At 54.1% G+C, this 18,008-nt stretch overlaps 1 protein-coding gene across 1 annotated transcript in view; it reads left to right on the plus strand.

Moving 5' to 3' along the window:
- Positions 1-10,721, plus strand: part of LOC142013949 (dynein axonemal intermediate chain 1-like) — a 233,542-nt gene extending 222,821 nt beyond the window's left edge. Inside the window, exon 17 of the mRNA XM_074995971.1 lies at positions 10,418-10,721. Coding sequence (XP_074852072.1) covers positions 10,418-10,522 — 105 coding nt within the window. The 3' untranslated portion in view covers positions 10,523-10,721. The remainder of the gene's footprint in view (positions 1-10,417) is intronic.
- Positions 10,722-18,008: the final 7,287 nt, after the last annotated feature.

Genomic DNA, 18,008 nt, shown 5'->3' on the forward strand with positions numbered 1-18,008 from the left:
CAAGATTTGGTGCAAACTGATAACAGGGGTTGCAACAATGTTTTGCATGTTCCTACCAGATTCTGATAACGTCACCCCATTCCCAGCCACACACGCTATCCTGTACACAGCCATCCTGGAGTAGACAAATGCTCTGAACAGGGCACAGTCGGGTTACTAAGATCTGCAGATCACAGAGCTGTGCAGTGCAGAGGCATCCCCTGCCGCACATGTGGCCAAACAACTCTTTCTGCCTAGAGAAGGCTGGGGACAGCCAAAGGATCTCTAGCCCATGGACTGCGCTACTGAGTGCCGAGTGCAGGAAGGATGCTTTACCACACCCAAACTCACGGCCAACATCTGTGTGAAACTTGGGCCCAAGGAGCATCAAAATTCCTGGTCCCTGCTTGAGACAGCCAAGGCCTGGTCTTCAGAGCTGAATTCAATGAGTGCAATGAGTTCTCAGCCTCTGTGTAAAGGTGTCTTGAGTTAGGGTCCCCAAACCAGAACCCCCGGAAAGCTGTACCTGTGCTGCGCAGCACAGCTGCCTGGGCCCAGCTGCGGGATGGCCTTTCACTCAGGCATATTGGAGCTGATGTCACGGTAGCTTCACCTCTCTGCTAGTTTGCAACATCCTGTGCCCCTTTATTCCTGTCTGTTCCCCTGCTTTGAAAGCACTTCGATGAGGGTTTCCCTTTTCTTCTCTGCTTCATTTCTCCAGGCAGGGTCTCCAGTTGTTCCCTTTTTGATGCTTCTTTACATAACCTCTGGGAGTCTGGCTCCTGACATGCTCAGCTATCCAGCTCCCCACTCCTATGCCCATGCCCTAGGTTTGGGGCATTGGAAAGCTACCTGGAGATGAGCTTAACAATAGCACTGAACCATTGCATCAGCACACAGTGACATGGAGAGGCTGAATTGGTAAAATCTCTGGCAGGGCAGGCCTACTATGGTTCACTTTAAGGGCATATTCTACTAGAAGGAGGCTGCTAATGGAAGTGAGAACCATTTTATATGGTGTTACAGTGGTGGTGCTCTATCAATGGAATAGCTGGATATTTGATGGTAGTGCCACTCCCTATCTTTTTGTTAAAACAATCCATTTCCCACCAGCATATAGTACCAAAGCACTAATCCGTAAAGCAACAGCTGGCACCATTCACCTCTGCCCATGTGGACTAGCACATTCTGCTTCTTTCTGCCGCTGTAATGAGAAAGCACTTTTCCTGGCCCGGGGAGGATTAGATGTGGGAGATCGCTCTGTAGTGGCTTACCCATATTTGCTAATTTCTTTGTGGTTGCTGCCCAGACCCAATATGTGCAAAATCTAAACAGCTTGTTATTTTGTTTACATCCCTAACCTGCTTGTAAACAGCATTGCACCACTGGGAAAGAAATAGAAGCATCTAATTACAGAAAAATGCACAGCATTTGAACTGCATCAGATCTGACAGCATCTGAACCACAGCCTACACTGAGATGAATTTTTCCAGCTCTTTCAAGAAATCCTATTCTATGAACCAGAGAGAAGAGTGTGTTACCTAAGCGCTCACAGCTTGAATTGCAGAGGTGAAGAAATGTATTATTTGCATAGAGCTAAATTCTCAAAAGTATCTAAATGACTTAGGCTACGTCTACACGTGAAGCCTACTTCGAAGTAGCTTATTTCGATGTAGCGACATCGAAATAGCCTATTTCGATGAATAACGTCTACACGTCCTGCAGGGCTGGCAACGTCGATGTTCAACTTCGACGTTGGGCAGCACCACATCGAAATAGGCGCAGCAAGGGAACGTCTACACGCCAAAGTAGCACACATCGAAATAAGGGTGCCAGGAACAGCTGCAGACAGGGTCACAGGGCGGACTCAACAGCAAGCCGCTCCCTTAAAGGGCCCCTCCCAGACACAGTTGCACTAAACAACACAAGATCCACAGAGCCGACAACTGGTTGCAGACCCTGTGCATGCAGCATGGATCCCCAGCTGCGGCAGCAGCAGCCAGAAGCCCTGGGCTAAGGGCTGCTGCACACGATGACCATAGAGCCCCGCAGGGGCTGGAGAGAGAGCGTCTCTCAACCCCTCAGCTGGTGGCTGCCATGGCGGACCCCGCAATTTCGATGTTGCGGGACGCGCAACGACTACACGGTCCCTACTTCGACGCTGAACGTCGAAGTAGGGTGCTATTGCCATCCCCTCATGGGGTTAGCGGCTTCGACGTCTCGCCGCCTAACGTTGATGTTAACTTCAAAATAGCGCCAACACGTGTAGCCGTGACGGGCGCTATTTCGAAGTTAGTGCCGCTACTTCGAAGTAGCGTGCACGTGTAGACACGGCTCTAGAGAGACAAAGTCCATTGACCTTCAGTGGGACTGAATTTCTACTCTCATAGGCATTATTGATGTTCCTGCTCGATTCATAGACAGCAAGGCCAGAAGGAACTGCTGTGAACATCTAATCTGACCTCAGGCATTTAACACAAGTGATAGAACATTCCAAAACAATTCCTGGAGCAGACCTGTAGGGAAACATCCAATCTGGAATTAAAAATTGTCAGAGATGAAGAATCCCCACAGCTCTTGTTAAATTGGTCTGATCACTCTCACCATTAAGAATTTACTACTTAGGTCCAGTCGCTTCAACTTCTAGCCTTTGAACCATGTTAGAGCTTTGGTCCCCATGTAGGTCCTTATAAAGCATAATCATCACTCCTTAAACTTCTCTTTGTTAAACTAAATAGTCTGAGCCCTGTGAGTCTGTCACTGTTAATCATTCACATGCCTCTTCTGTGAACTCCCTCCAACTTATCCACATCTTTCTTCAATTGTGGGCACCAGCACTTGACCCAGGATTCTGGCATCGATCGCAGCAGTGCCAAAGAGAGAGGTAAAATAACTCTCTTCTGCTACTCAAGATTTCCCCATTGCGTCTCAATTATGCATTAGCTTTTTCGGCTGCTGCATCACGCTAATCCAGAAAGGAAAGCTGGTGCTAGTACTGTCTAAATGTACTTACTGGGAACAAGCAGCATTCTTGAAGACCCCAGTAGCTCACTATGGCAACTAAAGAACAGACAAGAGGGGCTCAACAGTGGGCGTGAGTCTGCCAGAGAAAAGTTTTCCCTCCAACTTGGACCTACAAGGTCTGGTATAAAGTACATTTATTGGTCACCTCAGAAAAGCAATGGCTGTTTTTAATACAGGCTGAACCTGTCTAATCCAGAAGTCTCTCATCCAGCAATATCCATGATCTGACATGATTTTAGTTAGCCGGACAACCACTTAGCAGGTGTGTGGCCAAGTTTCCCGTGGTTCCATGAAGTTTGTTTACAGCTGCCAGTCCTGGATCTCAGTGTTCTGTGTTGTTGTTTACCCCAAATGTCTGCCAAGAGCCCAGTAAGCAGTGGAAGTGTTGGTAATCTGCTAGACAATAATGACTTCCTGTGGTCCAGCAAATTCTCTCCTTCAGCATCCCGAGGTTGCCGGAAGAGAGCAGTTCAACCTGTAGTGAAAAATCAGCCTTCACCACAGGTGACAGTCAGTTGCCATTTTTTCCCAAGATAGTAGCTATGATGTATTTATTTTAATCCCTTCTGGGTTCCCACTGGCGCTATCTCCCGCCCTCTGGCTATTATATTCTTTACTTAGGGCCGGGATTTATGCTTGAGTGAGACTTGCCTTGGGACTTAGTTTCCATGCTAAACTATAGGTGACCAGGTTCTGACCTCTAACTCTGCTTTCTGATATGCTCAACAGGTTGTCTTCTTCCATCTCTCATTGTGAGGCATCTTCTCTAGCCCTTGAATTGCTTTTGTGGCTCCTCTCTGCGCCCTCTGCAAGTATCCATCCTGCTTTCCAAAACTGCACTACACCTGGGCCCAGTATTCCAGTGGGGCATTGGCCCTTTTCTGTCCCGCAGACAGGAAGGGGGATTCCATTGATGGAGAGGCTTTAGAATCTGCTCCCTCTTATCTGTAGGTAAGGCATAGGGCAGCCTCCCAGTTTGAGATGTGCATTGTTAGGGTGCCTGTCAGAGCATCAGCACTTGTGTGCACTGGAAAAGAAATTAGGGCCAGATCTGTAAATGTACTTATGCGCCGAGCTCCTGTAGGCCTTTAAAGAGCTGCACGTAGTAAGGCAGGGAAATGCCTGTTTGGCTCTTTGGTGGGCAGTGGGAGCATGGCCCGGTGCAGAGGCTTGGGAGCTGGGCCTGCCTGAAGGAATTCTGCAGAAGTAAGATGTTCCTTCTTGGAAAGAAGATAATTCAATTCATTCCCATTCAGCTGAGCCCATTATCATGTTAAGCGGGACTGCCAAGGATTTTGCAAGCCAAGCTTTTCTTCCCTGAGATTGAGTGTTGCTTTTTCAGAACTACCCTCCTCAGCACCTGTTCCAAGTGTTCTAATTTATTCTCCATGGCACTCCAGGCAGGAACATCAGCTCACGTTCACAGTGCACCGTCTTGCCCAAAGGACCCCCAAAGCTTTTTGCACTTGCCATTGTAGTGCAGTCCCCCCACCACACTAGCCAGTTACAGCTGCAAAGCTGGTATAGTAGATCAGGGGAGAGGGGAGGATCACCCCAGTTCGAGGGAACTTGTCTAGGAAAAGAGACTTAGCACAGAGAATCACATTATCATCGTCAGCTCTTGCAGAAGGTGTGCCCAGAGGAGGGAAGATGTGGTTAAAGGCCTCTGCAGTGCACCAGTCCTGGACTGTGATTGCAGCCACTTTGTGCTGTTAATAGGCAGCATAAATTAGAGCAGTCCAAGGGCTGCTCTAACTTATACTTCCCACAGTGGCAGCAGGATAGGGAGAACAGAGTTGAGCTTTATACCACCTCAGCACCCCGCACTCCCAGGACTGCATGCTCCTCAGCTGTAGCCAAGGATCTGATCCTGTATGTCTAGAGTAATCACCTCCTCCCTGAAATGCAGTTGTGTGGGGTAGAGGGTAGCACCAAGGCTGCAGAGCAGTGCGAGAAGGGTCTTTTTGGCTAACCACACCACTGCAATCTAAAAAGCGCCATGAGAGGTTGAGGGTGAAACGGTCAGCTGTTCAAGGTCCTGAGGTGTGAGAATATCTCCACACAGTTGCACGGCTGCGGTCAGATGCGGCTACCGCATTTGTGAACGCACTTATCTAACACCACATCCAGCCTCTCCACTTCACAGGGCGCTAACTGGCCAGTTATTCCAACACGGGCAGATGGCTTCTCCCCCACTGCTGTGTGGCTGACCTCTCTTACCCATTTGGCTGGCTGCTCTGCTCAGTTGCTCCTTTCAGACCTTCCCTCATCCACTCCAGGGGCTGCAGAAGCCTGGTTCTCCCACTCAGCCCCTCCCTGCTGCTATCCTGTCTGACTGGCTCTGCTCTGGATATCTGTGCTGCCCCCAGCTTCCCCCGATGGAAAACATGGCCCAGAGTGCACTTCTCTGGCCAAGGAGCCTTCCCCCAGCCCGCTCCAGAGGTGTTCCTATCCAGTCTTACTGCTTCATTGCTGTGTCCGCTGGAAGGAAGCTGATCCCGCTGTGTCCTATTGCTCTTCATTCCATGTCCCACTTGATCTGTTGTGTTCATCCCCACCTGCTCTCCTCCCACCAGCTCCCCTTCTCCGCTTACCCACACTGCCCAGCCAGCTGGCTGTCCTCTTCCCATTGCCGTTCCACTCAAGGCAATCAACGGCTGCCAACTGTAACCTGCAGCTGTGTGACTCTAGCGCCGGGGTCTCCCAGCTGTCACCAATGAGCAGATTGGGAAGGACAAACAATGGGATGCTCTGACTTCTCTGCCTCCAAGAAGAGCAGTCAAACAGTCTCATTCGTTAAGTGACACTGGAGAGCGGTCACTTCTGTCATGCTGGGTTACCTGTTAAGGGCCCACCCTCACCTCAGTTGCTTTAGTGGCTGCAGAGAGCTGTAATGACCAGTCACCAGCTCCCCTCCCTTTGCATTTTGGAGGGATGAAAGGGTTGGACCAGCTTGTGCTGGCTGAGCAGCCTCTGCCTTGGCACTTGCAGGATGCAGAGGTAGGAAAGCACAGAGCAGGGATCTTTGCTGTCTTCGTCTCAGAACGTGTCACAGTTTCACCCTGTGCTAGTGTCAGACTTCAGGATGTGAAAACTGAACCACAGCAGCTTCAGCAGCACCTTCACTTACCACCTCTGGGGACAAAAGGGAAACAAGGACATCGCCAGCTGGGCTCCTTTCATCTGCAACCGCTAGGAAATGTTCATTTCCTTTCGCAGTGTGCCCCTTGCAATGAGGTCCCTTCCTGGGGAGCTCACATCCAGCACTGCCCAGCTGATTGAAGCACCACCACATGCATACATGCCACTGCCATTTAGATGGAATCAGATTGGTTCAGCCATGTGTCATAGGCCCTGCACTGCTATTAGCAAAGCACCAGGTGCCCCAGAACAGCATCACAGGAGCACTCTTTATACCCCACCCACATGTTTGGGGAAAAGATGGGGAATGCTATTGTGGATGAGATCTGACTTTTCTGTGTGTGAATTCCCTGGCCAAACCTCCTGCCCTGCTCCCCCACCCCCACCCCAGCAGGCAACCTGGAGGCAGACATGGCGGTGTGACCAAAGGCCCAAGGGAGGGAAGTCCCTGCTACTTCACCAGCGTTTGCTGTAAGATCATTCATGGAGCTGGGACTTGCTGCATTTAATAAAGAGCACACAAAGCTCACCTTGACAAAGATCACGTGTTGTGGCTGCTCCCACCACGAGCTAACTTTCACCGGTGGCTGTAATGTCAGGGCACCCCATGCAGGAGATGATAAGCTTCATTGCACGCCGAGTTAGAACTGTGTTCTCTGTTCCGTTGTCAAGGTGGAGACTGTACTCCGGGGGCCTGATTCACCTGTCCCTCTTGGAATCAGTGGAGTTAAGGAAACGTGAAAGTACAGTAACCCAGTGGAGATCAGGCCTGGAGTTTTTGTGACTGTGGCTGTCACCGCTGCTGAAGTACAGCAGGTGCAAACAGATGCCTCTTTCCTTGTGTTCTAGTGGATCTCCTAGAGCTAGGAGTTCATGGATGCACCGGCCATTATGGCCTGGAAGTCTATCAGTGGTCCTGCCATTGGGGCAGGAGGCTGGACTCGATGGCCTCTCGAGGTCCCTTCCAGTCCTAGTATTCTATTCTATGAACAGCGACAGAATCTCAGGCTCCATCTCCTGGGTGTTCTGTATTCGACAAACACTACAATAACTGAGCCTGAATCTTCACACACTATAGTTCCTTCCTGAAGCCAAGCACCTGCTGCCAGCCCTTCTTCTGCTGAGGTTTGCACCCCTGTTCCCTGCAGGTGCCTCCTATCCAACCTTCCACCTGACCTTAACTTTGTCTCCCCGCTTCTGACTGAGCGGGCTCCTGCTTGTCACATGATCCTTGATCACCTGACTCAGGTGGTCAGCCAGAGCCTTGGAGCAGGACACTGGAAGGTACGCATATGCTCTAGGACCATGGCCCTGTACAGTTCTACAGCTGGGTTCCTTCCCCCACGAGTAGCCTGTTCTGGGTGCCAACAGCTGCATCGTTGTGTTCGCTCGGTGTTCTGTGGTTGGTGTGGAGAGTGAGGTGCTTACTTGGTGCTTGGGCCAAAGCTCACTGAGGACTTTGGAGATGAGGACAATGAGCAGCCTCTGGTATGGAGTGGAGAGTCAGTGGTGGGAGTGAAGTGCTGTCTTCCCACCTACCTGCTCTGCCTCACCAGCTGCATTTTCTCTGCCACCTTTAGACCTAAGCAGAGGACACAACATTAATCTAGATTTGCATAATAAGGATGTGATCATTATGGGCAGGAGAGAGGGGGCAGGGTTCTTGGCAGCTGCAGGTGCAAAAGGTATGTCTGGCTGTTGCTTGGGAAGCTGAGCATTGCACAGGGTCCAGTGAGACTCTGACAACTGCTACGTGGATGTCTCCAAAACGTGGAGACCTGGTGGATTCTGCAGTCTCTTCATCTCAGTCCTACAACCTGTGTTGAGTTTGAGCCTACTGCTGCTCACCCAGCTGCTGCTACTTCTGCACAGTGAGCTGACTGGGGGCAGGGAGAACAATAGGAATATCTGCATCTCATTATTAAAAGGTTGGCTGTTGGTGCCTCTCAGCATTGTCCTGTGATGTCCAACCAGTTTTGAAGCAGTAGCCACTAGAGTAGCCACTGCTATTGCAAACCAGGCACGTTATTCTGAAAATATATTTGTTGTTCCAGCCAAGCAGGCACATTCAACTGGCCAAATGGCCACATGTGGCTTGTGGCTAGCATGTTGGACATCACAGGTAGAGTATAGACCATGCGGTAGCCACACTGTCTAATTACACCCGTGTAAATAATGAGAGCAACCTGAATGGGAGGCCGTGCTGGTGTTTCTTCTGTGCTCTTTCTCTCTGTGTTATTCTCCTTTCGGTACATGCTGCCACTGCCACTTAATCCTGAGGCAGCAGGCAGCCGGTTGTGGAGTCTAATCTAGCAGTGACTACAGAAAATCCCATCAGTACCAACACAATCTGCACTCGGGGGGATTTATTTATTCCTCACACACAAAAAAGAGATAATAGAGTTTGACATTCGGTGCTGAGCCATGTCTCCCGCTCTGTCCCCTCCCGCTCCCCATGGTTATCTTTTTGTCAAAACCAGGGAAGCGATCGAGGCATCTGCTCGTTTGCTAAAATTACATCCCAGGCACCCGCTAAATTGCTGTTCCAGGGAATTACTCCTGACAGTGTGTAATCCATGCCAGAGAGTAAATTTGCTCCGTGAGTCAGCTGGAGTCTGTGACGTCCAATCGGGCGGGAGGATTACGGACGTGGACTTTGCTAGGCTTCTCACGTGTTGCTTCCCTGCATCAGCCATGTCTCGGCAGCGTATGACGTGCAGGCAGATAGAGCCCTTTTTTCGCAAGTAATTGCTCCCTGTTCTCCCTGCTGATGCTGCCTTTCTTTAAACTTGCAAATGGGCCTGTCTGAGCATTTTATTTTTAACAGGCCTGCTGGCAGATGGCTCCTTCTCCTTCCTAATTGCCACTGTCTCTAGAATGGAGGAGACAGTGACAGCTCCAGCACTTGGCACAAGGGGCGCCTTCTTTTCTTAGACTCCATGAGAGGGAGCACATGGTACCACCACTGTCCTCTGAGCTGTGCATGGGAGGAAGTGCCCGGGAATTGTTTATTCCTGCTGAGCTGTCTGCTGGAATGAACCATCACAGCAGAAACAGGAGGTCTAAAGTAGCCTGCCCCAATTTAGAGTTTTGTCATGCAAATCCAGCCCCCCCCCACCCCCGTGCTGCAATCCTGCAGTCCCACACTTGCTCTTTCGCTAAGTAGGGTTGCATTGCACTGGCTGGAGAGCTGCAAGGAAAGCGCAGTCACAGAAAGTTGTTTTGGTGCCTTAGCCAGGAACAACATCCCAGTGCGAGGCCAGGGGTGCCGTGGGGGGAGATGTCATCTTTCAGAGGAGCTGGAGCATCCCAACAACTTGCTGGAGATTCCACAGCATGTGTGGTGAGAGAATGGGGTGGGGGGGGTAAAATTTTTAGTATCCAAAAGTTTGCTGAGCACCTTCCACGAATACAAACTCTGCTCCGCAGAGATTCGGATATGGATTTTACACCCGACCCTGCTGCTCAGGCCAATATACATGGAGAGGTTAAGACAAAGAGCTAATAAGAAACTCACCTGGTCAGGGACATGCACTTCAGTCTAATGGTCTTTAACTAGCATGTGATTTCGCATAACTTATTGGCAACAGGGCAGCAGCGAGGGTTTGAACAAAGGAGGGGCAGGGGAGGCATTCCTTACACAGGCTGGAAGGTGATGAGGAAGGAGGCTTGCAGGCAGGAGTGGGCGAAGGAAACAAAAGGTCTGTGTGGCTGCAGGGTGTGAACCAGGATGCTGGGACCAGATCCCAGCCCAGGTGACTGCACTCTGTTGAGCAACATCCTCCTTCCCCCAGCCTCTGCACCTCCATCTCCACCCTCTTTTTTGCACTTTCTTCCTACATTGTTGTGTAGCACTCAGGTAAGCTGCACAGCTCAGATGGGAAGTGTGTCCTGTGCACATGGCCAAGGGGTGGGTTGAAGGCAGCTTAGAACCATTGGAGTGGAACACGCCATAGGAATAACCAACCATTGTGCAGTTCTGTCTGCCGACTACTCCCTCCACATCCTTTTGGATAGCTGGCTCCAGCACCCCACCATAGCCCTGCCAGGGACCCCCTCCAGGGCCTGCCTGCTTGGGTGTCACATGGAGGGTACCTCCTGATCAGTCTCACCAGACTTCCCAGTGTCACCCTGTGGAACCAACTTCCTGCAGGACCTCAGCAAGGCCAGGAGGACCTGCTCCCTCACTGGACCTGCTGGGCAGCCCCCCAGCACCGGCTGAGTTGGTGGACCCCTTTCTGCTGCCAGCTGTCACTTACCCGTTTCTCTCTAGGAAAAGAAAGGCCAAGAGGTTCAGAAGGGCCCTGAGGTGGAGATCGCAAAGCTGGACAAGCTGCTTAACCTGGTGCGGGAGCCGGCAAACAAGCCTGCGAAGTGAGAGAGGATGGAAGCCCAGCCCGCTCCCGGCTGTGCATTGACTGCTCCCTGCCCTTGTGCCTGGGAAACACCAGGCCCTGCACACAGGCCCTCCTTCAATGGGCTCGTGTTTGCCAGGCAGGGAGCGTATCTCCAAGCCTCCTGTCTCGTACGTAGCAGCAACACTTGGCTTCTGCCTCCAAATAAATGTCTTGAAAGAGTGTTAGTTTGCAGGGCCATCACTCAGGCTGTGCCGGCTCCATCCTGGGAGGAGGAGCTGGGCACCCTTGGCACATCACACAGCCAGGCCCCTGCCCAGCCATCCTCAGGCAAAGCTCCCTGTGACTCCACTAAGAGATGCGTCTGCTTTGGGATGGCAGGATCAGGCCCTGCACTGAGTGCTCTGCCGCCATCTCACGCCCGTGTCCTGTGGGGCTGCGGCATTGCTGCTCAGAGCCCTCCACTGGCATCAGCTTCACCACACTGGGCCTGAGTCCCAGAGCAAAGGGGTCCCCCTTCTCCACCCTGTGTCCTGCACCTGAGACCTGGCACATGACAGCGCCTGGCTCCACTCAGGAAGTGGTGCGGGGAGCAGGGTCCACTGCCCTCGTGCCATTCTGGGGCTCCCCCAGGCCCACCTCTGGAGCTGGGCAGAGTCCCCGGTTGTCAGGGGACCAGAGGCCTGAAGGGTGGAGGTAATCTTCCGACAAGTCCAGCAATGCAGAGCAAAGCCCCAGCCACAAGCGCCCAGCTGGCCGTCATGGCCGTGTCGGCCTCAAGTCTGCGTTCCCGTTCTCTCCTGCCCCTCGCAGCCGGGGCGGTGCCATCCAGCAGGCGTTCATGTCACTCCACCCACCGGCGCTGAGTCACTCAGGGCTTTATTTAGCGCTGCTTAATAGTATGTCTCTGGGAGGTCTGAGTAATGCCTGGCCTTGTCATCCCTGCACGCTTCAGCCTGCTCCGCCCAGCCCTTAGGAGGACCAGGCCCTGCTCAAACCCCGTTAAAGCCTTCCACTGAGCCAGTCCTTCACACAGGGCAGCCTAGAGGACTAGGCACATCTCCTGTGACAGAGGCGCTCTTCTACTTAAGGAGGAGTTTTCACAGGCTCATTAGATGCCCACTGAGGAGTCCCACAGACTGTGGCAAATCATCCCCTTAACTGTGACTTCTTGCCTCGCCAGGCAAGCCCGAATCACTGTACTTGCTGGCATGATTGTGCTGGGCAGGGTTTGGGAGGAGGTCAGCATGTTCGCAGTGCTGGGGACCTCTTGACCCAACTCAGCTGTGGCAGGTCTGGCACCTTGAGCATTTTCCTGCTGTGGGTGGTTTTACTTTTGCATGGAAGCCATTGGGCTGATTTTGCTACTGAGCAAAGATTTGCATGCTGGGCAGGGTTTTCAGTTACATAGGCTTGTAGCTGCTCTGCTGCATTGGGGCAGAGAGTTTACGTGCTCCTGTGGGTGAGCTAGGACCAAAAGCAGGACATTCCTGACTGCATGTTGATTGGCCGGGGGGTGGGGGGAGGCAGGGATCTGCTCTGCAGCTGGGAGCGTTGGGGGTCTGGGGGATTTGGGGGAGGTATTGGGGGTGGAGGTTTGCTGAATGTCAGCCATGAAGGGGTCCATGGGCGTATTTTTCCAACCAATACACCTATTAAAGTTGGGCCCCAGATTTCCCTCTCGTGCCCTGTAATGGGCTGACAGGTACAGCTGAATCGCTTTAGTATTAGTTCTATTCTGCTGTCTCATCCTTTCTGTAGAGCTTGGCAGGCTCAACGCCTGGTCTTTAGCTCTTCTGATGGCCTGTTGGAAACTGCCTGCTCATTTATTACAAGCCCAGGGATGGAGCTGTCCGGTTGCCTTCAAATCTCCACAGCCCACTGACAACTGGCATCTCTTAGGTAGCATTTTCTGAAATACCAGAACTAGTTATCTCCAGGATGGCACATTAGCTCCATGTCAGGCCCTTGTACTCATACCATGCCCATGTCAGCCCCAAATATGCCTGTCAGCCCATGTACACCTGTCTGTCCCATGTCAGCCCTAAGTATGCATGTCCAACTCAAGTCAGCTCCATGTATTCCTGTCAGCCCCATGTACACCTTTCTGTCCCATCATCCCCATGTACACCTGTCAGCCCTATGTCAGCCTGTCTGTCCCATCACCCATATACACACCTGTCAGCCCCATATACACCTGCCAGCCTGTCTCCTCCGGTCACCCCTATATACACCTGTCAGCCCTATGTCAGCCTGTCTGTGCCATCACCCATATATTCACCCGTCAGCCCTATATACACCTGTCAGCCTGTCTCCTCCTGTCACCCCTATATACACCTGTCAGCCCTATGTCAGCCTGTCTGTCCCATCACCCATATATTCACCCGTCAGCCCTATATACACCTGTCAGCCTGTCTCCTCCTGTAACCCCTATATACACGTCAGCCCTATGTCAGCCTGTCTCCTCCTAAACACCTGTCAGCTGTACGTCAGCCTGTCTGTCCCATCACCCATATATACACCTGTCAGCCTGTCCCCTCCTGTCACCCCCATATACAAATGTTAGCCTGTTTCCTCCTGTTGCCCCCATGTACACCTGTCAGCCCCATGTGAGCCTGTCTCCCCCCCATGTACACCTGTCAGCCCTGTGTCAGCCTGTCTGTCCCATCACCCAATGTACATCTGTCAGCCCTACCTCAGCCCCATGTATGCCTCTCAGCCCCACGCAGCCTCTCTGTCCCATGTCAGCCCCATGTCATCCCATGTACACCTGTCAGCCTGTCTGTCCACAGAGGGGTAGCTGTGTTAGTCTGTATCCGCAAAAACAGCAAGAAGCCCTGTGGCACTTTATAGACTAACAGATGTTTTGGAGCATGAGCTTTCCTGGGCAAAGACCTGCTTCGTCAGATGCATGGAGTGGAGATTCCAGGTCTAAATATACAAGCTCACGAAAAGAAGGGAGTTCCAATCAAGCGGAAGGCCAGAGCTGAGGAGGTCAATTCGGGCAGGGAGGACATGGCCCACTTCCAGCAGCTGAGTGAGTAAATGCTGCTGTCTTCCCTGCTGCTGGTGAAATGGCATCTGTCAGCCCCATGCCTGCTCCATGCACTCCTTTCAGCTGCCAGAATCCATGACAGCCCCACGCCTGCTGGGCCGTGCGCTGCTGTCAGCTGCTTGCTTACACGTGGTCCTGTTCACCCCGCTCTAACCACGTGTCCACTCACACACACCCCTGCACACAGACCCTCTCTCGTGTCCCATGAACTGCACAGCACTGTCAGCCAGCCCGCCTGGGCTGCTGCTCCCCAAGGCACTGAATGCCACTCTAGCTCTGTGCTCATGCATGACTCAGCTTGACTCCATGCAAGCAAAGCTGTTATCATTACAGCCTCCCAGAGCTGCTGCTTGCTCAGCCTTGGCTGACTCTAGGGCATAGCCTGGCTGATTACACACCATAGCTGTCCATCCTTAGCCTGGCCTTGACCCAGCAGGATCCTGATTGCTTCCTGAGCACCATCAGCTCCCACTGAGTTCAGTGAGCGCGCAGGACCAGAGCGGATTTGCGCCCCCCACACTCATGTGCATGCACCTGGCTGAGACCCCACAGCTTGGGCCCCCGCAAGGGGCACAGAGCCTGCCACGGTGTGGGCCTGCAAGACCCCATGTCCCTTGCCAACCCTGGCCTGCTGGCTAGGAGCCAAATGTAGGGCAATGGTAAGCAAGTGGAATCCCAGTGTCTCTGAGCGAGCCAGCACCCACGGTCCTAGAGCAGCAGTGTCCTGCTGTAAGGCCCCTGGGGAGCTCGGCCTCCTGAGGGCCCCTCCCCCCAAGTTTCCAGGAGGCCAGCCCCTGTAAACGTAAGGCATGAACCATGCAGTGGGCGTAGCCTAACCCGTTTCCAAGAGCCCAACGCAGTGCTCTCACCACTATGCAACGCTTCCTTTCCCTCTTCAGCACTCTGGAACGTGGTCCCATGCTCGCCCTGCTTCCGGGAATGCTTACCCTCAGGTTCGCCCCACTCAGGGACGAAATCAAAGCACAGAGCCTCTGCCTAGCTCCTAGGACTGCTTTATTATTCTAGTAAAAACACAACCGCAAAGGGATGTTACACCTGCCGGCACGTCGTTACCATGAGAAGCCAAAAGGAAACACATTCACTCTGCCTCGCAGCAAGTGAAAGACCAAAAGCCACCTGGCTGAGCTGCACAGATCCAGCCCCGGGCGACTCTGCTGGAAAGAGCCTCGTGGGGCAAACAACCCAGCTCCCCTCACACTTGCTTATTGCAACAGCTGGGCTGGCCAGGGTTGGGGTGGGAGAGGAGCTGATGACTGCACCAAAGACCTCTGTGGAGGCCTTTGTCTGATAAGCATCTGCCTCTTGCTTGGCTGTAAACCTGGCAGCAGGTGCTTTACTGAAGGGGCTGCTGATGCACAGTGCAGAGTGAGAGTAGGGGGGTGGCTGGCAGTGGCCTATAAGCAGTGACGCTGTCTGGGACAACTGTAATCAGCGATGGTAGGTGCCAGGGGACGGCAGGGACCGGTTTGCTAGGAGTTCTGCCCGTCACCCCAGCAGCGTTCGCGCTGCTGCCTGAACTGCACTGGGTTGGAAGCGCCTTTCATTTATTCTCCGAGGTCTCGCAGGACTCCACAGGCTGCGTGTGCCCTGTGCCCTGCCCGGTGTATAAAGTGGAGCAAGTGCCTCTCGCTGACATGGAGTAAACTGGTTAACGGCAGGGTGGGACCCTCTGGCCGTGCCGCTGGCAGGCCCCCGTGATCTGCAGGGCTGAGTCCCACCTGTGTGCCAGGCAAGACCAGGACAGCTGCTGAGCATACTGGGGACAAGGTGCCAGCTGGTCCAGCTATGACAATGTGCTTCCTGTGCCCCTCCCATTGCGATGTCACCGCTGTGCAGCTCTGTGTCAAACACACAGGTACAACAGAGCTACCCGGGCCAGGCACTACGGCCCTGGTGAATGTCACCAGGCTGCCCACTGCACGAGGGCGGGACACTCGCCCTCACGCCTCTGCCCCTTACGTTTAATTGCTGTGGGCTGAACTCTGGTGAGTGATGTCGCAGGGGGCTGCCAAGGCCATGAGCCTGAGGCTGCAGCCCGGGAGCCTGACCGCACGCAGCAGGAGCCCAGCGAGGGCTGATAAAAAGCTGGACTCGGAGGCTGCAGCAAACCTGACTAGACCCAGGAGCGAGTGCAGGACTGGTGCCAAGGGGTAGCACCGGCTGTGGGTACGACCCCTGCGAGGGGGCAGACTGACCGAGACTGGGAGAAAGGAGCAGAACACTCCTCAAAGGTCACTTACAGGACCTGCTCCCAGCTCTGAGAGCTGCCAGGGAAGCAAGGGCAGGGGACACCAGCACCCCTGAGGCTTCCAGTCAGGCCTGGGGCAGAAATCCTCATCGCCTGTGTCTGACCACACCGTCGCTGCACCTGCTGCTGTCGGCTCCCTGGCACCTGGGCTCTGAGCAGTCCCCACCGGCTGCTTCTCCCGAGCACAGACAACAGCGCATAGAACGGGGGGCATATGGCCGCGGAGGGGGCACCCACCTTCTCCCAGCCACCTGGCCAGCTCCCCTCCTGCTCCTGCCTGGGCTGCTTCTGCCCCACAGTTGTGGCTGAGAATCGGCACATCGCACACATTTGCCAACGGTGCAGGGGCCGGAAGACAGGGCCTCGGCTTACCCCACCTGACCACAGAGCCCACTGTACTTGGCAGCCAGTGTGAGCATGTCGGGCTGGAAGAGCTGACTTGGCCCGGCTTGCTCTGTGGGCTGAGAAAGGGGGAGGAATGGACGCATTACGACAGCTGCCTGGCCTGGCCCCGACGGCTCCGTCAAACCAGGGCTGCTTCCAATCACCAGCCCTTCTGCACCACACGGGGCATTACTAGGAGGCTGGGGAAGGGGCCACCAGCTCCCCCTGGCTAGAGCAGCCCACTGATGACAATGGGAGTCAGGAACCTCAACAGCTTTGGGGCTTGTGCCCAACTCGATACCACATTCCCTGGCCCCACGCGCTATTTAATGGCCGTAGCCTGCCTGCTCCCATCCGGCTGCCCACGCAGGGTCTGTCTGCGCCCAGACTCCGGCGGCCGTTTACCTCGGCACATGCACGCATGACTGTCCCACAGGACCTGGGGAAGCCAAGCCTTGCAGCCCCCCCCTCCTGCATCTTGTGCCTCACCTTCACTCACCCCAAGGAAACAGCATGGCTGGGGAGGTAGCTCTCCCATCAGCCCCTGCTAGATAAGGCCTCGGAGACAGAGTGGCTCAGCAGGATGCCTGTCCCTGTGCTGGTGCCCCCGCCCATCGCAGGTGAATGGGAGGGGCTGGAAGACCCCCAAGAACAAGGGCTCCATTGTGCAGCCTCAGTAGCCCTCTGCGAGGGGGAGTCCAGACAAGCCAGCCTTGAGGCTGAGGGAGCCCGAGAGCACGAATGCTTTGGTGAAAGGCCCAGCCTGCCTCCTCCCGAGTCCCGCTCCATTTCCTCTTCCAGTCACCTCCCCCTGAGCGTCCGCTCTGTGGAGCCCCTGGTCCGCGCAGCCGCCGCCCCGACACAGGCACGCCCCCTTCTCACTGGGAACCGATGGCAGCCCGTCCTGGCAGCTCGCACTCCCCCAGTCAGGTCCAAGGCAGGGCAAGCAGCTGCTTGAATGCAGGCCCGGGGGTCTCTGCGGAGTCTGGTTTAGAAGCTAGGTGCAGAGAGCCCAGGGGACTAGCCATGGATCCTTCCTCCAAGCCCCCAGCAGCCCTGGCCCCCGCAGACAAGCACTCAAGGCTGGAGCAGGTACTTCTCCTCGTTCTTTGTCTCGTCCACGTCCGGGCTCTTCCTGGGGCAGGACGGGGTCCTGCAGGCCTTGCACAGGATCAGGAAGAGGATGAGGATCAGCAAGGCGATGAAGCAGTTAAAGGAAATGGCAATGACTGCTCCGGTGGAGAGCCCTGACCCCATCGCCGCTGCCCGGGGGGCAGTCAATGGAGAGGCTGCTCACTCCCCACGGAAAGGCCGGCCTCCCGTCCGCCCATCAACTCCAGGGCCTCTGCCTGCTCTGGGAGGGATGGAGATGGCTGTGCCCACCCCAAATACATCGGCAGAGGAGCTCTGAGCAGAAAGTCTGGCCCTACAAGTGGCCCTGAAACACCAGCTTCTGGCAACATCAGCTTCAAGACATTTTCTGCCTGAAGTCCCCAGTATCCTGAGAATTCCTGAGGATAACCAGGTGGTGGGAGGATGAGAGAGTATTACCTGTCACTCTCTCCTCCCTGGGATGAGCTGCTTTAGGTCCAAGCCACCCTCTCCTTCACCATGACGTGTGACAAGGCATTCTTCTCTTCCGTGATCTGCTGGCACTGAGGCCACAGGTAGTGGCAGCGGTGGGATCTCTGCAAAGCTCTTGCATTGGGCAATGCCAGAGTCCCCAAGAGATGCGAGTAGAGAGCAACCCAGATCAGCAGGTGTGGCTGCCTCAGAGCTCGGGCCTCTGCCTCTGGGCAAT

This window comes from Carettochelys insculpta, chromosome 5 (assembly GCF_033958435.1).
Source record: "Carettochelys insculpta isolate YL-2023 chromosome 5, ASM3395843v1, whole genome shotgun sequence".
NCBI classification, from domain to species: Eukaryota; Metazoa; Chordata; order Testudines; family Carettochelyidae; genus Carettochelys; species Carettochelys insculpta.